Below are 23,179 nucleotides of genomic sequence, written 5' to 3'. Positions count from 1 at the left end.
CCATTCCCCATCTGAACGCTGAACCACGGCGCTCAGACTAATCAAAACAGTGCATTACAGCGTTGTGATTGGCTTCAGGGAGCCTGAGAGATTGCTGGTTCTGGGACTTCCAGAAAGAGAAGCAATGATGGTGAGACGGCAGCAGGGAAAAGGTAAGTGTTATTTTAATATTTTTTGTTCAAACACCCCCCTGCCCCTTAACCCCCTCCCGCCCGGCCAGCCCCGTTACCTGCCAGTCACCACTGCAACTCCAGGGCAGGGCAAATAACATTATAATGTATGTCTTGTACTGGTAAATTAATATAAACATTGGGCAACACAAACGTATATGTTTTTTGCCTCTGAATAGTTCTTAATTAGACCTCAAATTCATTGTACTTATTTTAGCACCTTTATATGAATCAATACATTAATTCTGCAGGTCTCATGCTTTACATGTTGATGTTTGCAGAATGCACTTAACTAGTTGAGCTACAAACACCAACACACATGGCAGCCTTGCAAACTGGTAACCTGTAAAATACAAACGAAGTCCACTAAAGGCATTGCTGCAGCCTCAAAATATTTATGCCTTAGACTAACAGATACATACAATTTCACATCATTAACTAACACTTCCATAAAAACAAATATTATGCTCTATATATAAAGACCTCATCCATAACATCAGTGCTGAGGTGATATTCAAGCGCCTGGATTCCCACTCGGGTGATCAGCGCGCTCTACAAATCAACATAAAAATGTTCTTTATTTTTCCTCGTGCTGCCCACCACGTTTTGTTGGCAGCAGCCGCCACTGGGAAGAAGCATTGAGCCCTGCCTTGCATTTAGCGTGTTCTAGGCTGCTATGAAGGCTAGTACTGTACAAGTGTTCCTGCACAGGCCTGCACTCTGCAGGTGCACATTGTTTGAACTGCCTTCAATTTTTTTTAGGGAAAATGGTACCATTTCCAGGGTCTTCCTTGGGAAGATTAATTCCAATAACCCCTCGGATAGGCAACCTTAAGTGCAGCCCGAGGAACGTATTGAAATAATTTTGGACTTTTTAAATTGATATTATTCATGATACAATAATGTTTTACGCAACATACCACCATATAAATAATAAAAGAAACAATACGTCTAAGGAAAAAGCCAGCAAACTGTGAACATATTGGATTTTTCACTAGTGCTCACTCAAACCTCTCGAAAAACAAATCTGGGGGACATCCCAGAAGGAAGCCAGGCACATCCACTGCACTTGCTTGTTGCAACACAAGACAGGAATGTATGGACAAATCCTCTTAAAATTCACAGTACATCTCAACTGAACGTCAAAGCAAGCATGGAAAGTGCGTTCCCGCTATGGGTCACAAGGCATTATTTAAAGTGCATTATGGCTAAGTGTATAGCTATACTTGTGCAGCATTATTATATCACCCAAACCACAACAGGGTGGCAGGATGTTACTGTACTCAAGGAGTCCATATTGATTAGTACTGACCAGCAATGCGGACCATACACAAGGGAAGGCCAAGTATGGGACAACAGAGCTACAAGTGAACAAGTCACTTGAATAGTAAATTCCGGGGAACAGAGCTTGTTAACCCCTTCGATGCTGGTGACGGAACCATTCCGTCATCAGTCACGGTTGAGCTGTGCTGATGACGGAATGGTTCCGTCACAACCACACCCTGTTCTGCATTGTCCGGCACAGGGGGGAATTCAATCAGCAGCCAAGGTGTTGTGAGGGTTCCTGCAGTTCATTCTCCCTGACAAAGCCTCCCACGGGCTAGAGTACAGGTTGGATGTGCACTTGCTTGCCCCTACAGGGTGTGCACTTGGAATCACCCCTTCTCTTGTGTATACATCCATAAGGGTAGCAGGCGCACACAGGGCAGTTTTCAGCAACAACAAAAATAATGCTCTGATCTACCGGTGGTGACATTCGCTGTTGGCATCTACACAACGGAAGGCGCAGGACAGAGTCTCAGGTGTGCCTTTGTGCTCCCCAACCCAGATCTGGACCTAAACTGAGCATCCTGCTGGCCCGGCTCCTGTGACAGTGTCAGAGTGAGCATGTTCACCTAAGGTCTACACTTGGGCGCACTCCTGGACTCAGGACTGCCTTCTAAGGGCTTCTTGTGAATCAGTAAATATCGGGCACCTTTTGTGAGGTATACTCACAGTGCACCACCGGTGGGGCTCTTTCCCCTTGAGCATGCTTCAAAAATGCAAGAATGCACATGAGTAAAAGAGATTACCCAAACTACCTGACAACACGTCAAGTCAATAAGCACCACTGCACGAGAAGGTCTACATTTGGTATTACAGTAGGGGTTTTTGTGATCCATTCCTAATAAAAAATATCTGCAACCTCGTGTTTGTAAGATCTCAGTACAGGTTGTGGGAGAAAGGTTAGACATGAGTCCCAGCTAGGTATTTAAATTCAATCCATGTGTGTAATGGTAGTCACTGCAGAGTGCAAGGAATTGAGCTAATTACATCAGACTTTAAGAGTCTAGTGTTCAATCAAATTATTGCATCATGAACCCTTCGAGCCGCTAAAAGATAAAGTGTCCAGTTGTGGCACGTGGCTCAACGGTGTGAACTTGGACAGCTTTGAATCCCACTCACCCACTCCCAAGTCACTTGGATTAACTCTGGACACCCATCTTACTCTCAATGTACAAACCACCAAGGAAAACAAGGAGCCTGGGACTAGCTCAATCTGTTAAACAATGTGAACTCGTCCCTCCCAGAACTTCTATTTAATCCGGATAATGTTGCATTCAAATGGTACCAACTCCATCGCTCGAATGCAACAGTATAAGGATTAAATAGAAGTTCTGCACTGGTGTCTGCCTAGCACCAACACAGGCACCCTTGCGCCATGGTGCAAGGGTGCATGAACTGTGGGCAGCATAAAACTATGCCTAGACGCATTTCCCTCTTTGGACGTGTGCTGCAGAAGAAGAACGAACTCCAGCCTGGGGTAGGCGCGCCATTATTGGCAGAACCCAATGTTTACAGACTTTAGTAAATCTGGGTTTGCATCAAATCGGAAGGGTGGGTGCACGGTAATGCCCATGATCCACCCATGTTATGCCTCGCTGATGCTGGGTAAAGCAAGGCATTACTGTCTTATTACAAAGTTGTGCAAAGCCACGGGTATAGGGCTTGTGTGGCTTTGTAAATTAAAAAAAAAATCCCTCATACACAATCTTAGTAAATCTGATTATAACTATGCAGGTGACCATGAAGGACAGGACATGAACAATCATCTTACAGTATAGGTTACATCAATAGTCTCTACCACACTGCCATCTTATGAACAAGCGGTGCTGGAGAAAAGGGACGTTATTTTTATGCACAATTTATGGCTTCTGAGACAGAAATAATACTTCAGTAGAAATCAAAATCCAAGAGATCAGACCACAGAAAATCTCGGGGTTTTGGATCGGCTAATGGAATTTCTTACATAGATAAAAAAAAAAGAGAAACACTGAGCTGGGCAAACCTAATTACTGAGCTGAAAAATTTGTTAACTAGCTTTACATGAAAAAAGAGGTTAAATAATTATTTTATCAAAGGAATTGATTTACGGAAGAGAAACGTAGAAGAGCTTAAATTTCAGGAAAACAACTTTCTTGTGAAAAATTAGCTACTTTTACCGACACTCTTTGCATTATTAACCTACACAGAGATTTAACAATAGTATTGATAACAGCATAAAATAAACTGTACACATCTTAACGTTTATGTGCTACTGAATTGCAAGGCATCAGTGAAATCTCAATGCAATTATCTTTCTGCCTGGCAGGCAGAAACAACAAATTCTTTTCAGTCAGTTTTAGCTTTGGCTTCGTTTATCTAAATGTAGATCTAGTTTTACAGCACAATACATCACAAAGAGCATGGCAACTTTGCGCCCACAGACCCTGCATTACCACCAAAGCAGCATGACTGATACATCTGCAGAGGTTTAATTGATCCCTCAATGAACTGCGGGGAATTATAGAACTGGTCAGCACATGCTCAGCTTCTTGGTGTCTGAAAGAGTTCTCTCCCCTGTGGTGTGTACAAGGTTCTGCCCTTTACACAAGACTCTTCGATGTGTACACTAGTTTTGAGACGTACAACATACACATCTATGCTGATGACATTCAGCAAATTTAGGTTACAGAAAGGGTTGGGAGAGATAATGCAAATCAAGCTTCTCATCTACTCTAGGTTGCAAAACAAAAAAGAATAGGCACAGAAAGCACGGTTCACGCCTCTATGTGGTCTGGAGAAGACCCAGCCCCATGTTGTAAGAGTCAATATGACCGGTCCTGGGGAGTGTAGCCAAATGTGATATGGGTTGGGCAAGGAACCTAATCCATAAAAGTACACTACCCCGGGACGCGCAAAAGCAATGTCATAACTCACATTGCATCACAAGGTTTTACCGCTATTCATGTAGGCTTTGCAACAACTTGGTAATACTGTGGAAAATGTATCCTGATAGTGCCAGGTGGTTTATTTCACAGTCTGTGAAGGTTTTCATTTGGTCTTCAGGGTATTCCCACCGATAACATGACCCATCAACCTTCTTGTGACCCAGTTGCTCCGACCTGAAGACACAGTCCCTGGACAGAAACGTAAGGAAAGTATGAGGAAACAGTGACCAAAAGAGAATGGGTGGGATTTGTTCCTGACCCAGCCCTGCCTAACATGGTTTTCTATTGGGAATTGGCCCAGTCCATATAAGGTAGGGTTCCCAAAATGTTCAAAGCAGAGATAATTGAGAAGATTGTGTTTAAACGGGAGCTGCTGCTCTCCTTTTGTTGGTAGGCGAAGGTACCTGATAATGCTCCTGACATTGTTCTTGGAAGTGGGATGAACAATGCTTAAATTGTAAAAGTAGAAAAAGAGGAGGGCAGCTCTTTTTAAAGAAGCACACGTATGCTGAATGTTGGGGTTGCTGATTGCTATGGCTGTATTTCACATAACGCCTCTTTCTTCCACTTACATACTCTCCCTGCTCTTTTATCTCAATTGCAGGCACTTTTTCGTCCCTGCTCTCTTCCTTTGTCACTATTTTTCTGTCTTTTTCTTACCCCTTCTAATCCCCCTTGCTGCTTATCTCTCTCTTGCTCAAAGTCAAAGTCCAATGATTAAAAATAAGTGTCAGACCCCAAAAACTGTCCTGGTGGGTTCCACCTGCAACCATCGGCTCAAATTAAGCACTGGGTTTAAAGACCCTGCTGACTTTCCTTGCATCTATGCTGTACCAAACCGGGGCACAAGCTGAGTACCCAAAGAGGCCACATTGTTGCACCTGTTGTGGTGGGAGTCATCACATTTGACAACATGACTCAGTGTTCTGGTGTCTGGAACGGGGACCACATCATGAGATGCAAAGCATTCACAGGAGACCCTGCACCAGACGGGACCCGGTGTTCCTCTTCCCTCTCGGCCCATTGGAGTACTCTGCCACCAGTGATTTGATCTAGCCGACTTACCCATGCCCCTTTTACTCATTCCTTTGTCTTAGCTCTTGAGTCCATTTCACCCATCATACAGATGTCTATTGGGATCCTTCCTTTACGCTGTGAACTTACTATTAACAGTAAATTACCCTGAATCATCGCTTCATGTCTTAAAGACAATAATAGTCTTTTGAACCCTGTCTGGTTAACAGCGGCAGCTCCTCCGCTATGGCCCAGGAGCGTTGCAAACCCCCACACCCGTCAGCAGGCAAAAAGAAAGTTAAATAAAACGATGATAAACACTTCTTTATTATTATTCAATTTTGGCTGTCATAGCTGAGGCTTGGAGGCAGGGCTAGAGATGACAGCCTGGTGGAGGAGTGATTTGCACTGTAATCAGTGCACATGACAGTTTGGCCGACCGTCTCATGACAGCCAAACCGTCATGCGCACTAAAGCTCTCTCCAGCCCCAGCTGCATTACTCAATTGGAGAGAGCAGACACATGCTCCCAGTCTACATGAGACGCAAATCCATGGTGCTCAGACAAATCCTTACGCTGCTTTCATGCAGTGTCAGGATTGGGCTGCAGGGGATTCTGAGAGCCTGGGTCTGCAGTGCACAGAGCCAGATCGGAGCGTCTGAGCCACATCGGACAATGGATGCAGGTAAGTTATTTTTTGTTGGTGTCCCTCCATGGTTCCCCCCTTCACCCGCCACTGTGCCCAGATACCAGCTGCTACTGCTGGTTACAAAATAAGTTTGTGTGTGTGTGAACATCTCCCTATTAGCAGTAAATGACCCTGAAGCATCGCTTCATGCCTTCAGAACAATAATAGAGTCTTTTGAAACCTGTCTGGTTACCAACGGTGACTCCTCCACTCTGGCCAAGGAGCGCCAAACCCTCCTACCCCCCTCACTCACCAGCAGGGAAAAAAAATGAAAAAATACAATGATAATAAACACTTCTTTATTATCATTTAATTTTGGGTGTCATAGCCGAGTCTTTTACGGCGGGCCAGAGAAAACAGTCTGGTGGAGGAGTGCTTTGCACTTTAAACAGTGCACGTGACAGTTTGGCCGACCGTCTCATGACAGCCAAACCGCCATGCACACTGAAGCTCTCTCCAGCTCCAGTTGCATTACTGGGTTCGAGAGCATGCACAGGCTCCCACTCTACATGGGAGCGCAAATCCATGGTGCTCAGGCCAATCTTGATGCTGTTTTCATGCAGCATCAGGATTGGCCGCAGGGGATTCTGAGAGCCTGTGTCAGCAGTGAACGGCGCCAGATCTGAGTGTCGGAGCCATATCGGACAATGGATGCAGGTAAGTTATTTATTTATTTTGCTGTCTGTCCATGGCCCCTCTTTTACCGTGCCCAAATACCAGCCGCTACTGCTGGTTAGAAAATAAATTGGGTGTGTGTGAACCTCTTCCTATGCGATATAACTACAGCTAGTCTAGGCCAGCATGCCAAGCCTAGGTACCCTAGGTTCCTAATTATTTATGAATCAGCCTTAAAAGATGTGTACAGCAAATTGTTAAAAACAACCTGAGCTCCCTGATTCCCAAGTCCCAGAATACTATAGGGCATTCCCATCTAAGCTTTTCTTTTCTATGTGAAGCCCTTTTTATTAATCTCAATTTTGAGCATCATAGTATCTTCAAAGGGCTACTTCTGTATCGACCTCCGGGGCGGCGACTGGGTTTTTTGGAAACTATAGTTACATTACTCGAGGATGGTCTGGGTCTAGATTCCCTAACGGTCTTGGGCGATTTTAATTTCTATCTCTAGGACCCTAATGATCCTGATACCAGCGGTTTGAACAAAATAATGGAAGCCGGGATCTTAAACAATTGGTAGTTGGTCCTATACATCTTAAAGGTCACACTTTAGATGGGATATTCTTTAACAACTCTAATGTATCCTGCCTGGATTGCCCGGCTTGACTGCAACATTAAATGATTTGCAAAGAATTGTGCCCATCTCAGTCTGAAACTGCACAAACTACACATGCACACTTCACTCGTGGCCTGTGAACAGTGCACATGTACACTTATGATCTTGTGTATGTGTTATCTCAGTTAATACATTTCCTATCCCGTGTGGAAACTCTGCCACTCTGGGTGTTGCCGCTTCCGCTACTCGAAGCCTTGCACCTCTCTATTCCTGCAAATCACTCAATGCTTGGTACTCCTGTAGTAAGTGCCACCCTTAGTAAAGGGCAAATGGCACATAACCAAATAGGAGGGGACCCCCTCAGAGCATTTGTTAGCACCACTTTGGAACATCCATCTTCCTCTCAACTCATTTCCCCATCCATTCTGCATCCATCCCTCCATCTCTCATCCCTCCTTCGCTTCTTTCCTTCCAGGCTCTGTTGTAGCTTTTATTCCCCACCCCCAAAGCATTCGTGCTACTCTCCTACAGTGGTATTTATTAGCTTTAGTTCAGAGACTAGCAATCTCTGATAAAAACAAAATGAGCTATAAACAAAAAGTTTAACTTTTAATATTTATCAGAACTGCTCAGTGGCATCCATCCCCGCTTAAGCTGCTAAAGTGGGGGTGACACCCCTGCTTCATAGCCATGGGGTGAGTTTCTAGCTAACTTTATGCAGGATTTCAGATGGTGTTGATGTATCCCAGCCACCATTTAGTTTTTTCTTAGTGAAGCATTTTTCTTCTTTTGAAGAACCAAGCTACAGAGACATCTTCTCCCACTTCATCACATTCAATCGAATACCTATTTTGAATGCTGACTTTTGCTTGGTCCTATGTGGCTTGTTCAACAAAGTTGGTGCCTTTCTTATGAGTTACATATTTACACATTGATAGCCGGCATTGAAGATCTGAACAAATACTCTTTTAATGGAAGCTCTTCGTCAATGACTCTCCTCCTTTCAGCGCCATATATAATTTTTCAGTGTGTTTTTTATTGGCAGGACTCACTATGTGAAAAAAACATCATTCTAAGTCAGTATCTAGTACAATGGTGTTAGAATCTCATTTAAATACGAAGTCTCAATTTTCCCCTGCTACCAAAGAAAAGAGACTTAATAATGATCCTCCTTCTCCTATTTCATCATCTAATATTCCGGGTTTAGATACTGTTTTAGATGAAATTAGAGCATTACAACCTTTTGTGGTTGCTACTAATAACGAACTACAGCACATCGAAGACTGTTGGGTGTTTATGGAGAATAGAATCACAGAGTTGGAGATTTAATTAGGGCAATTAAAAGTCATGTCAACAAAGGTCACCAGAATGGAGCAAAACACTGTCCGCCTTCAAATGCACTCTCAAGATTTGGAAAACTGTAATTGCTATGATAATCTCTATCTTTCTGGTCTACAAGAAGCAAGGGAAATGGTGATATGATATACTTTTTGAAGTCTTTTCTTCCTGATCTATTGGACTTCCCTTAGGCTACTCATCCAAAATCCAGAGAGATCGGTATCTTGTCTCTAAATCTGATTCAACTAAACCAAGGGGGGGGGTCATTATATTATTTCTGGAATATAATGATTTATTGCAAGTAATTAAATCTGTAAAACAGAAGAAGAAACTATTGTGGTCTGGCCAAATCGAATACATTTCTCTGGATCTATCTACTGCTATTAACAGCAATAATGAAGAGTTTCTGGCCAAACGCCCCTTGACGAGGCAACTGAACATTTGATATTGCATCATGAGAAGTGTGGCTCAGTGGTTAGAGGCGGCAGACCCGGATGCTGGGATCGACCGTGGACCAGGGTTCGATTCCCTGCCTCAGCGGGTCTCGGGCTCAAAATTCCACGGCCTCGACAATTCTCGCTCCGGTGCCTACTCGACTCACAGGGTCTCACTCTGCAACTCTGGGCAATAGCTTGCTTAATCTCCACAACGGCCCCTCGCGGCGGGATGCCTGGCTTTCACCTTGTGGACACCCTGCCGGGGCCTCTCACAGGGGAATACCAGGACGGGTTCCCTAAGCAAGCGCCAGGATGCCCTTTGGGTGACAGGTTGCGCTATATAAGTATACCTACATTTACATTTACATCACCCATCTATAAAATTACTCACAATGGCAATACCAAATCATTTGATGATCCGCTACATTGAAAGAATATCTTTGAGACCTTTCCCTTATCTGCAATGGACACTTTACTAGTGAGTTCATGACTTTTTGACCAGATTTCCTGAGGCTGAATTTTCCCTAAATTGCATTATATATGCCCCAATGACCATCTTGCGATGCTGCTATTTCAGGTTGTGTTTGCCTTTTTTCTCTCTTTCTTCAGGTCTGGGTTCTGTCCCTTGAATTGCTGATATATTGGTTTTCGTTTTATACTTTTATCTCTCCTATTAGTTTATTTCTTACTTTAGTCTCCCTTTAAAGCATTTCCATTTCAAACTCATATATTTTTCTCAATGTATATGCTTAATGGTTCTACTTATTTTTTATTGGTTGTCACCTATGAATTTTTTTAATTGTTTCTACAGATTGTCATGTCCTGGTGTTCCTTGTTTGTTTCCTTTCCCCAATATTTAAGTTGCATTGTGGAGTGTTGATGGATCTTGTCAAAAAGGTACTGCCTCATCTTTCTAAACTTAATGCTCAAGTTGCTTTTATTGCAAGAAACTCATTGCACTGCTGAGGAATCTCAAAAATTAAAAAGATATTGGGTGAGTCATATTGTTTTTTTCCAGCTGTTAGGAGGAAATTTGGGGTTTCTATTTTATTCCATAAATCACTAAAACTGGTTGTACTTTCTCAAGAATGTGACAATGACTATTGTTGGGTATTGGTTATGGTTAAAGTGGACCAGTTTACTCTCTCATGTTTTAATGTATATTGTTCAGTAAATTCATATCCCTTCTTATGGAATATTATTAAAGAAAAACTATCCTCATTCTCAAATGCTAATATTATATTTTCAGTCGATTTTAATGAAATGCATGATTCATTATTGGATCGTAAATGTAAGTTTAAATTCAAACCAGACAAATCTGATGAAGCTATTAAAGCAGCTATTGCATCTTGTTCAATTTTTGACTCATGGTGCTCCTGTGAACCTGAATCATTAAAATACTCTTTTTTCCTCATTACATGATTCTTTATTGAGAATAGACTACATATGTGCCGTACGGTCCCCTACACATTGCCTACACTCCTCACACATGGGCTCCATTTTCATATCCGACCGTGCAGCTGTCATATCTTGTTTTGATACACTTTCTGAACCTCCTAAATGTAATTGATGGCGATTTAACAACTATCTCTTATTTGTCATGCATTTTACTAGAAAATGTAAATCTTTTTCAGATTTTTTAAAATTTAAATAAACATTTAGATACTTCTGTAAAAGATCATTGGAAGGCTTTCAGGCTTCTCTACATTCTTTTGTTATCTCATTTGTGGCACAGAAAAGGAAAAAGAGTAAGGCTGAATACCTGTCACTCCTCAATAAAATAAAAGATCTTGGGCATCTATATCAAATGCCAAAACTAGTTTGATCTTAGGAACATAATAAGTTTGCTACTTTGGAAGCCTGCAGTATTCTATTACATTTGAATACAATGATGGTGAAAATAAATCTGGTAAAAGGATAGCCGAGTTCCTCAAATTTAAAACTGTACATAAACAGATTAGTAAAGTGATTAATAAAATAGATAACTCAATGTCTTGTTCTAATTCGGACATCTATATTTCTTTTAAAAACTTTAAGCAATTGCTTAGTGCAGAGAATCCTCCTGATCAACTTCTTGATGACTTCTTTATATCTTTTCTTTAATTCAGACATCTCTATTTCTTTAAAACGTAACATTGTTTATTTTGCGTATGAAATGCAAATAAAACTGGTATGGTGTCATTTTGCAGTATTTTCACTGTATTACTGCTAGTTGTGTGCAAATGCTTTACACACTGCCTCTGAGATAAACCTGACTGCTCGTGCCAAGCTACCAAGAGGATGAGCAGGGGTTATTTTAGACGTGTAATCCCCTTACCCTGACTTGTGTTGGATTCTACCTCTCTTAGGTGCATACCCTAGCCAACTAGAAAACCCATTTCTAACAAGTGCTCTAAAAACCTTACAGCCATCAACTCTCAACAAATACACAAAGAATGATTCATACCTGCTTCGGCTTTATGCTGCTTTTCAATCTTTTCCAGTCTACCCAACAAGGAGTCAATTTTACTTTTAATCTGTGTCAGCTCTTTCTTTATAGTTTGCAGCTCGTCTGATTTCACTGAAAAAAGAAGAAAAGAAAATATTGGTAATCTCTACATATAAAATAAAAGTTCAGAAGCACCACAAAGTTATTACATTCTCCTTCCTTCAGTCAATCTAGAATTTATCTTCTAAGGAGGAGCACAATTGCCAGGAAATCAAATTGAGACACCAATTAAAGGAGGTAATTTCCACAATGGGGACACCACCACAAAGATTTCCTTAGAAGCGAAGGAAATTCTGGTAGCATGTCAACGTACACCAGTTACCATATTGAAAAAGACAATACTTAACTTGAACAAATCAAGAAAAGTGTGTTAAGTACGTGTTGAGTATGTTTGAGGTGGGTGTATGTTAAAATACTTTTCAAATTCCATTTGTACAAATGAATTTAGAAAATCAAGATTCATTCAGTGCAGGTCTTTGTGAAAACTGTATTAAACGGATAGTGTAAATCCGACATGCTTTCGGTCGTCTCGTAACCCTCTCCAGAGAACATTTTTGTAAATTAGGCACAAATGTACATATCCATTCAAATCTAGGCATGTGTAAAGTTTCCAGGTGACTTTATGACAGCAGGACATCATGCTTACAGTCTAATTTATCAAAGCAGTGCCTCATGGTTGTTGTAGTATTGCTTTGCTTTTACTAAACCAAGTGGACTAACGTCTAATAGCAAGGAGTTGTAAAAGGAAAGCACAGGCATTGAACTATAGTGTTCCGTAGCTATGAAATGACTCAGCAGCCCTTCTTTTCTCATGAATAAATGCGATAACAATAACATAAAACCCATCACACTCTCACTTTCATTAGATGGAGCCATCAAATGAACATTTTTGAGCAAATTACACAATATTATGCTGGATTCGGTGATAGAATGAGGGAGTCCATGGGAAATCTGTTACAAAACATTAGGCAAACGGTGCTCATTCTTGTATTAAATCATTCCTCAATATGTAAAACACTTCTTCAATGAATGCAGTACTAACATGAAGGTCAACATAAAATCACTTTCTGTCTCACTATAGTTTAAAAAAAGGGGGCTATTAAGTCAATTTAACAACAACAATTTTTGTTTTGCACCTTAGAGATCCCTGAAATAAATTTGGGGGAGAGAGAAAGAGGACCCAGCTTTGAGGAAAAATAAATAGTACTTTGACAAGAAGGGAGGGAGGAAATACATTGGAAATGGTTAACAAGAACATTTCTCTTTGTTTTCCGCTGTTTTTACACTCAATGAAATACTATTCAGATGGCTCATGATCATTATGGTGTAACAAGTAAACCACAGAAGATGAGGTATGATCACTAAAGTGAATCTTGTCTTAAATAAATTTGAGGGTTAGGAATAAACACACATGAAATATTCAATGTGTAAAGATTAGAGCAGTATTGTGATTAAACATATTACTGCAAAAGAGGCAAAAGCTCGGCCCATATTTTTTCCCAAAGGAAGTTAGGAAAAGACACTAGAGAAATTAACTAGGAGATACTATATCACTCCCTAGTCAAAGTGAAATGCATTATTTATTGGTATTAGATCTCTTAGGTACATTTTAACCAAAAAGACTGTAATGAACACCTGTACAGGATAACAGCTTTGGGGTGGCTGTCCCTGATGTATCGCTATTATGAAGGTTTGCTACTCGGTGACAATGTGTGCCTAAGGGGCGGATATTAATGTGAGTAACAAATAATTAATGTGTTTAGTAAGACATGTATAGTGACAACAAAACTGTATTTAGAAGTGAGTAAAGAAAAATAATTGTTTTTTCTACCTCTTTTAGTTTTTGTTTTTAACGATATGTCCTGATGAAGGTGGTGGAACCATATCTTAATCCACTGAAATGCGCATCAACATGGATTTGTAATGATTTCGTGTACGATATGAATATGTGGTAAGTTGTGTTTTGGAATATGAGATTTAAAACATGTTTTTGAATGTGTTATATGATATTTTTTTATTATGATGAATAATTGGCATTTTTTTTTTAACTATAGTGAGAAAAAGTATTTTTATGTTGACCTAGATGTTAAAACTGTATTCACGGAAGGAGCGTTTTACATATTTAGGAATGATTTAATACAAGAATGAGCACAAGAGGGAAATATTTTCGTTTTAGGAAATGTTAACCCCTTAAGTGCTGCCTCGGTGCATTGGCCGACGGCAGCACTACCTCCCCAGTGCTGCGCACGACCATTGGACGTCCATTCAGCACTAGTTCCAATGGACAGCGCAGCACTGGGGAGGAATGTTTAATAGCATCTATGAGGTTAAGGGAACATCACGAACACTGCTTTGAGCTGGGCTCTTTCACTGATAAAATGGATCCCTATGGTAAACAAAATGCATTTATACATGAAATTGTACTCAATCTGTAATTATGCTTACGAAAGTGTCTTCACGTTTGTGTAAATGGGAACTCCCAAAAATATCACAGGAGATGGATTAGAAACCAATCAGTATAATTGAGATATATGGTATAATTAGCATATTTATTCATCAGAAGGGAAAATTCACACTTCTGATGGTCGGCTTACCAAACATAGAAACCCAGTGATGCCATCGATCCTCCACACGCTTCACAGCTGCCGCAGGTGTACCATTTCTTTGTTGCTCCCCTAAAAACATAGAGATATATTCAATTACTAAATGACAACAGCTTATGGTTCATATCAACAGTATTAGCTGGCTTGAGAACAAGAACTTCCACATGGTCTAAGTAGATGCTATTGCATATGGACTACTCAGTGGTGCGCAGTTTAGGGACTTCAGAAGGATTAAATAGTGCAGTGCTACCAGGATTTACTTTGTTAAGCATTGTACAAAACTAGTTTCAATTTTGAGTGGCTGATGGATCAAAGACTTTAGCAAGTACATGATTTGAGGTTCAGAGCAAAACTAGTTCTATTTCTAAAAAAATGACATAATTCTGACTTTTGCAGGAAGTAAAAAAAATCTTGTTAATGTGTGAGACTTGTTGTCTTTGGAAATAAATGGCGGGCCTCATTTACGTGCGTCCGGAATGTCGCTTTTTGTGACGTTGCGTGGAGCAGAAGCCTGCGTGATATTTATTAGGGAGCAGTGACCACTTTTATGGTCCCTTTAGCACAGTTTTCTGTGTTAAAGGGGCATGCAAGGGCTATTGCTGGGGGTGCTCCCAGCAACATCCATGGCTTTCTGACACTGCCCCAGATTTATAAGAAATCTTAAATCTGAGGCAGTGCCAAAAACTTACTCCTCCCCGGGGCAGGCGTAAGGGGGGCACAACAAGGAGAAATATCTTTATTTCTCCTCGTTTTTCCTTTTTCTATGTGTGCTGCAAAAAGAGAAAAAGCCTCTGGTGATTATTTTTGTACAGGAAGGTTTCCCTTCCTGTAAAAAAAAGAATCCTCCCCGCAACGCAGGAACGGATGTATGACGTTACAACGCAGGCTATTACAACGCCTGCCTTTACAACGCGGTTTTTACATTGCATACCTTTACAACGCATAGCGCTTAGAGGTGCTGGATAGTGAAAAGTTTAATTTTCTATTCCAACTCCAGTCCCCGTGGACACTAGGGAAGGTGTTGGATAGAAAATGAAACTTATTCCCTATCCTAGAGCGCCCCCCAGTGCAATGCGTTGTAATGGTTTGCGTTGTAATGACCGCGTTGTAACGGTAGTGCGTTGTAAAAGTTTTGTTGTAAAGGGTGTTTACCCGCAGGAACCCTTGCACCTTGGTGCAAAGGTGCATGCATTGGCGCACAGCAGCCCATTGTGCGCCGGCATGGGAGAAAAAGACAGGAATGTGCTGTATCTGACTTTTCATTTGCCACAGGGCAGCGCTGCCGGAAGTGCTGCAGCGCTGCCCCATGGCAAAAACGCATAAATGAGACCTCCTGTGTTTTGCAAACAAGGAAAAGGTTTCCTCAAATGGCAATAAAAGAAGACTTGAAGCTGGGGTGACTTTCACGGTGGATTACGATGGAATTTGAAAATGTGAAGTATGTAGTATGGCCAAAACCTCTTCCCACCCCTCTAAGGCTGTCTTTAGAGACTGGCAATGTTGGGCTATTTATCCCCAATTACACTGTGCTTGAATTCATGCCATCTCTCTGTGAGGTTCTTGACATATTATGGGGCAGTATATAAGTTTGGGCACTTGAGTTGGACTTTGGGCTGTAGAAGGAGGACCAGAAAGACACTGCTGAGGTAAATGTGGTTCTGGGGAAATTCACGCAGGGCTCTTTGTGTGCGTTGAGGTGTCCAAGAGGGTCTGTGAAATGGGAAAGGGGCTCCGTAGTGGTCTGGAAAGCCATAAATGCGATTAGTCCGAACACAGTGAAGATGTTTAGGAACTTGATAGAAGGACTGGGAGGATAATGGGGAATCTAGAACTCCAGGTGAAGAAATAACATTTGTTGAGTTCACATACAACAGATTATTTAACACATAATATTAATAACTACATTTTTGTAATTATACTCAATCTATTCATAGTTCTGTACACTGAAATTAAAGCACTTGATTACTGACCAAAATGATATTTGCTACAACGTGTTCAATACAGAATGAAAGAAAAAAGCAAATAAACAATCCATGACAGACTGTAATGCCTGGTAGTGAGGGGTGATCACTGAGCATAGCTTGGGGTAAGAATTCAGATGAATAAACACCTGCATACATACAATTCCTCCCTATTACCCATTAAATATGTTAGTTTTCCTAGTTTCTACATTAAGGTAGCATTTGTCAACCTTGAACAAAACGGAATGTACTTAAGGGCTTTCCATCTGATCCGATGTTCCAGTCTTTAAGAAACTGTCATATGCATGAACTGAAGAGCAGCTCCGAAACATCACATTTATTTCGTCTTCCTCTATAAAGGCAGTCAATTACCATAGACTTTCATTACAGCTGGCTGACATAAAATGAAATGCTAATTGGCACTTTCAACTAATTATGTGCCAGGTGTTTTCAGTATAAAGGAAGCCAATGGAAACATAGTTTTCACCTTCGGCTTCTGATAGATATTCAGTGTAGCTCATAGAAGGCCTTTGCTTTTGAAATTGTGACAAAAAATTGTTATGCAAAAGTCTAGAGGCTAATTAGGAGTTCTGATGTACAGCCCATGTACATCAAATAGTTTTAAGGACTCCTTCATTTCCTCAAATTAACTCACTATTTTTAAAAATGTGATAGTTCATCAGGTTTGAGGCTATACGCGGTCTACAGCTAAATTTAACAAATGTAGGCGCATTTTAGGCAAGGTTGTTTTGCCTTTGAGCTCCCATTTAAAATCTGTAAGGCTCCCAGACCCCTACGTTATCTCAAAATAGTTTACAGCCAGTAGTTGCACTTCGCAGATGACAAGAGGGCACACCTCGTCTCCTTAGGGTGGTGCACAAGCAGTGGCCACTGAAGGTCAGCTTTAAAGTGCACATACACCTGCAGTACCTCAACCACAACACGGGGCGGCAGCAGAAGGCAGTTCCAGATCAGTGGTTATGTGTTGCGCATGTGCGATTGCTCAACTTGACACCTAATTGCTGAGGTGAAATCGCCCGGGCAATTTCCGCTCATTTAGGAAACCCATCACATTCAAAGTGGCTCGGAAATTGAAGATAGCTACGGCCTCAAATCGAATCTTGATTGTAATGGAATGCTACGGGAATACAGGTTTGTAGGATTTAAGTAATTTCCTGCTGCGCAATCATGTAGTGTAAAGCTTTAATTCAAGAGAGGTACTCAATGATAATAGTCACAGCTCGATATTTTTTTTTCTTTGATGTTTGCATCGAATATGCTATTTTCATGTTCTGCAAAAAAATATACAAGGCCTTGCTTCGTAGGAAGAGCCTTTTCCAAAGATGTGTTTATATGCATGAAATCCCTGACCTCATTGTCTAGAGACACGGCTGTACATTTCAGTTTTGTATCTTTAAACTGCTCCTTGATAAAACATGGCAGTTTAAAAAAATATATATTTATTTGTTTCGTTCCTAAAACAAAAAAATAACAGTAAACTTACACACGACCAAACCCCAAAGTCTCCCTCACACGCCTGCCCGTCCATCTGCATCTACTCCATTCTCATCTCGAGGCTCTTACTCCCCCACTATTGCTACAATGTCATCATCCGTCAAACAATGATATGACCTCCACTGCCCCCACACCTTATCAAACTTCCGGGGGCAGCCTCTACTTTCATTCACCACCCGCTCCGCCTCCAAGTGCCTAGCCATTTCCACTCTCTATTCCTCCCCTGCGGGTGCCCGATCCCGACTCCATATCCTGACCGCCTCTCTCTGTGCCACCACAAACCCCAATTCACAAAACAACTACTTCTGAGGGTGAGCCACATCATTCGGTATTCCCAAGACCATGAACTGGGGCCTTCTAGGGAGATCAACCAACAGCACCATCTCCAACTCATTGACGACATCCCCCCAATATGAGGGCACCCGGGGGCAATCCCACACTATGCACAAAGATACCCACTACCACACTACACCGCAGGCACATAGGGCTTTCCGCCCTCCCCATCCTCTGGAGATGGGACCGGTTATAGTAGTTCCTATGAAGGATATAGAACTGTACGAGCCTCAACCTTGCGGGGATGGCAACTTCCTTAAGGTACTATATCCTCTAGGGGCCCAACATCCACCTGCCACCGTGTCTGGCGCTTTCCAAGAGTATCTTGGGAGTTATTCAGGATAACTCGATATAGCTGGGATTACAGCCTTATTCATAATTTCCCCTCCCAGAACCCAGGTTTTCAAAGGGCTCAATCAATCAATCAATCAAAGCATTTATATAGCGCACTACTCACCCAGAGGGTCTCAAGGCGCTGGGGGAGGGGGGTCCGCTACTGCTCGAACAGCCAGGTCTTGAGTTGCTTCCTGAAGGCGAGGTGGTCCTGGGTCAGGCGGAGGTGGGTCGGGAGGGAGTTCCATGTCTTGGCGGCGAGGTAGGAGAAGGACCGTCCCCCTGTGGTGACTCTTCGGATGCGGGGGACGGCGGCGAGGGCGTTGGCGGTCGATCGGAGCTGGCGTTTGGGAGCGTAGAAGTTGAGGCGGCTGTTGAGGTATCCGGGGCCTTGGTTGTGTAGGGCTTTGTGTGCGTTGGTGAGGAGTCGGAAGATGATTCTCTTGTTGACCGGGAGCCAGTGCAGGTCTCTCAGGTGTCCGGATATGTGGCTGCGACGGGGGATGTCCAGGATGAGTCGTGCTGAGGCGTTCTGGATCCGCTGGAGTCTCTTCTGGAGTTTGGCGGTGGTTCCGGCGTAGTGGGAGTTGCCGTAGTCCAGCCGGCTGGTGATGAGGGCCTGGGTGACCGTCTTCCTGGTCTCGGTGGGGATCCACCGGAAGATCTTACGTAGCATGCGCAGGATGTTGAAGCACGACGAGGAGACGGCGTTGACTTGTCTGGTCATGGAGAGGGAGGAGTCCAGGATGAAGCCCAGGTTGGTTTGGGTGCGCTGCCTAGGGCGGGGGGCCACCAGGAGTCGTCCCAGGTGGAGGGTGAGGATCCCAGGATGAGGACTTCCGTCTTGTCCGAGTTCAGTTTCAGGCGTATGTTCTTCATCCATTCGGCTACCTCTTTCATCCCTTCGTGAAGGTTGGCTCTGGCAGTGGCGGGATCGTTGGTGAGGGAGAGAATCAGCTGGGTGTCGTCGGTGTAGGAGATGATGTTGAGGTTGTGCTGGCGTGCAATGTCTGCGAGGGGGCTCATGTAGACGTTGAAGAGGGTTGGACTGAGCGAGGAGCCTTGAGGAACGCCGCAGATGACTTCGGTGGCTTCAGATCTGAACGGGGGAGGCGGACTCTCTGTGTCCTTCCGGCGAGGAAGGAGATGATCCACTCCAGTGCCTTCTCCTGGATTCCGACGTTGCTGAGTCGCTGCACTAGTGTATGGTGGCAGACAGTGTCGAAGGCCGCGGAGAGGTCTAGGAGGATGAGGGCTGCTGTTTCTCCGTTGTCAAGCAGTGCTCGGATGTCATCGGTGGCTGCGATCAGGGCGGTCTCGGTGCTGTGGTTGGCCCGGAAGCCGGACTGCGAGAGGTCGAGGGATCCGTTCGTCTCGAGGAAGGCGGCCAGCTGCTTGTTGACGGTCTTCTCAATGACTTTAGCAGGAAACGGGAGCAGCGAGATAGAGCGGTAGTTCTTGAGGTCGGTGGGGTCGGCTGATGGCTTCTTTAGTAGAGCGCTGAGTTCGGCGTGCTTCCAGCTCTCCAGGAAGGTAGCGGTGTCGAAGGAGGTGTTGATGATGTTCCGCAGGTGGGGTGCCATGACAGCGTCGGACTTGTTGAAGACGTGGTGAGGGCAGGGGTCGGTAGGAGATCCGGAGTGGATGGAGTTCATCGTGCGGACGGTGTCTTTGGTGCTGATCGGGGTACAGGCGCGGAGGGTGGTGGTGGGGGGCGGTGGTTCGGTCGTGGCGTGCGTTGGTTGAGTGCTGAAGCTGTTGTGTATGTCCGCGATCTTGTTGAGGAAGTAGGAGGCGAGGGAGTTTCAGAGGTCTTGCGAAGGGGTGATGTCGTTGTTTCCGGCGTTGGGGTTGGAGAGCTCTTTAACGATGTTGAAGAGTTCCTTGCTGTTGTGTGCGTTGTTGTCCAGTCGTTCCTTGAATGCGGTTTTCTTGGTGGCGTGGATGAGTTGGTGGTGTTTTCGGGTGGCGAGCTTGAGGGCAGTCTGTTGTCCGGTGTTGGGTCTCTGCGCCATGTTCTCTCGAGGGCTCGGCAGTTCTTCTTGGAGCTCTTGAGTTCGTCGGTGAACCATGGGGCTTTCTTGCTACCGGGGTCTTCAGAGGGGCGAGGTCTTCTGCGCAGTCGCTGATCCACTTCGTGAGGTTGGTGGCCGCCTGGCTTGGGTTTGTTGCGCTGGTGGGAGGGTTCACGCTTAGGGAGGTCGCGAGCTGGTCGGCTGTGATCTTGTTCCAGCTTCTGCGTGCAACCTGATGCTGGTGGTGGTGGATCGTGGTCCTTCTGAAGCTGAAGTGGACGCAACTGTGGTCCGTCCAGTGGAGTCCGGTGGCGTGGCTGAAGGTGACGTCCTTGCTGGAAGAGAAGACGGGGTCGAGTGTGTGTCCGGCGTAGTGGGTGGGGGTGGTCACCAGCTGCTTGCGTCCGAGGTTTGCGAGGTTGTCCAACAGGGTGGTGGTGTTGCGGTCGTTGTCGTTCTCCAGGTGGAAGTTGAGGTCCCTGAGGAGGATGTAGTCAGCGGAGGGGAGGGCGTGCGGGCTGACGAAGTCGGCAATGTCCTCGCTGAATTGTGTGCGTGGTCCTGGGGGTCTGTAGATGAGGGTGCCTCTGAGGGTGGTCTTGGGGTTGATGTGGACCTGGAAGTGCAGGTGCTTGGCGGGTGCGAGGGTGTCCTCGGTGTTGGTCGTGATGCGGATGGTGTTCCTGTGGATGATGACGATGGTTGATGCGGTCCCTTCGGATGATCTTGTAGCCGTCTGGGATGGCGATGGCGATGTCGGGCGCTGAAGAGGCGTTCATCCAGGTTTCCGTGAGGAAGGCGACGTCTGGTGAGGTTGTGTCGAGCAGGTTCCAGAGCTCGATGGTGTGTCTGTGGACGGAGCGGGTGTTGAGCAGGATGCATTTCAGGTGGCTGCTGTTGTTGCTCGTCTTGGTCTTGGTTGGTGCAGGAGTAGTGCTGGTCCGGATGCAGGTGAACTTGCAGGCGTTGCAGCAGAAGGGTCCGTGGGTGCATCTCGGGGTGGCTCGGTAGCATCCTGGGATTCGGCCGGCGTTGAGTGCGTCGAGGGTGGCGGCGTCGTACGTCTGGCGGGTGGGCTGGGGTCTGCGGGGGCCAGGGGTCCTGGCGCTGGGCGCGGTCAGGCGCGGACGGGCGCAGACGGGCTTACCTTTGGAGCACCTTCGGCGCTCAATCGGTGCTCCCGCTGCGCGCGTCCCCTGCGCGGTCGCTCTGGGGGCGTCATAAGAAGGGGGATGAGAGGGCTTGTCAGCTGGGTGGGGGAGCGGCTCGGCCAATGGGCCGGTGGTGGGCGGGGCCTGTGGCGAGCTGCGTCGGGAAACTGGCGAGCGGGCGGCTCTGCTGAGGCTGGACAGCTCGGGGGGCCAGGGGGGCGTCTGCGGCGAGAAATGGCGGCAAGGCTGGCAGGCAGGCGCAGGAGGAGCAAGGGGGTGACCCGGCCTGGTGAGAGGCGCAGTGGTCACTCTGGGAGAGCCTCCCCTAAGATCTCTCAAAGCATGGGAGAGCTGTAGGTACCGGTACTGCTGAGGGGGGGCCAGAGCAAGCTCCTGCTGTGGTGCTTCAAACATCATGAGCTCACCGTCCAAAGAAACCAGATCACTCACCATCTCTATTCCAATCCGCTCCCATCGATAGAAGCAAGTGAACCTGGCCACCTCGGGCAAGATCGTGCCCCTCCACAAAGGAGCAGCCAGTGTGCATCTAACCTGCCACCACAAGTCTATCACTGCCTCATCCCATGCTCACAGCATCGCCAGTATGGGCCCCGGCAGAACCTGCCAGCCCGCCTCGCATAGAAATAATGGAGAAAGGTCTTCATTCCATGGATACCCTATCCACACGGAATGGCAGTTTGTCATGTGGACTGTGTCCTCATGCATTAATAACCTGTAGCTGTGCAGCCCTATGGTAGGCTCTCATATCGGGCAGTGCCAATCCTCCATTGTAGAACAAGTCCTACAGTGTTTACAGTGCCACTCTGGGAGTGCTGCTATCCCAGATGAAGGACCTGTCTAGGCTAAGAAAATAGCACTCCGGAACCGGAGAGGGGCCATTCTGCAGCATCTAAAGCAGCTTGGGCAGGGTAATCATCTTAAAAAATGCTGGTCGGGCCATCAGGATTAGGGGAAGCACCCGGCACACTCTGCGATGACTGGAAACCTCACAGGACTCTCCCCAAATTAAAATCCAAGAAGCGCTTTATCTCAGTCGTGACCTCTATACCAACAGATGCCACCCCACCCAGTCATCAAGCTGATGAAGCTCTAACTTGTTCCAGGTTATTCAGTTTATACCACAAATATGAATAAAGAAATCTGGAACACCGATAGTATCACCGGAGGTGAACAGTCTGGGTTAGCCACATACACCAGCGCATTATCAGCATAAAAGTCCAATTTATCCGGGGCATCTGTCTCCGGGGCATCTGTCACCTGAGGGAACACCACAATATCAGCTCACCATCGCACCCAGCACACCAACGGTTCCAGACAAAGCACAAACAACAGATGTGACAACAAGCACCCCTCTCAGGTTCTATACCCACATGCGAAAGCCTGTAAAACTGCTCCAATCACCTGTACCACGAAGATACCTTTTTTTTTTCTTCAGAGTTTTATAAAGCGCGAACTTGACCCGAATCGGGTATCAAAGCGCTTTACATAGCACCAGTTACGTTACATGAGGACACACATTCATTTTTGTTTGGCACGGGGGAGATTAAGTGATTTGCCCAGAATCACAGTTGTGATTCCGCATACCATTACTCCGCAAGTGGGAACACTGACTTGCGGAGGGGGGCGCTGGA

General features: G+C 44.9%; 1 protein-coding gene across 3 annotated transcripts in view; it reads right to left on the bottom strand.

Moving 5' to 3' along the window:
- RALYL (RALY RNA binding protein like) overlaps positions 1–23,179 on the bottom strand; it is a 1,731,499-nt gene that overhangs the window by 56,603 nt on the left and 1,651,717 nt on the right. For all 3 annotated transcript variants that reach the window (XM_086965943.1, XM_086965944.1, XM_086965945.1), the window contains 2 exons: positions 14,211–14,291; positions 11,575–11,688 (listed from right to left, as the gene is read on the bottom strand). In XM_086965943.1, the coding sequence (XP_086822069.1) occupies positions 11,575–11,688; positions 14,211–14,291 (195 nt within the window). The remainder of the gene's footprint in view (positions 1–11,574; positions 11,689–14,210; positions 14,292–23,179) is intronic.

This window comes from Lissotriton vulgaris, chromosome 4_1 (genome assembly GCF_964263255.1).
Source record: "Lissotriton vulgaris chromosome 4_1, aLisVul1.2, whole genome shotgun sequence".
NCBI lineage: Eukaryota > Metazoa > Chordata > Amphibia > Caudata > Salamandridae > Lissotriton > Lissotriton vulgaris.
This window is presented reverse-complemented; position numbering and strand designations above follow the sequence as displayed.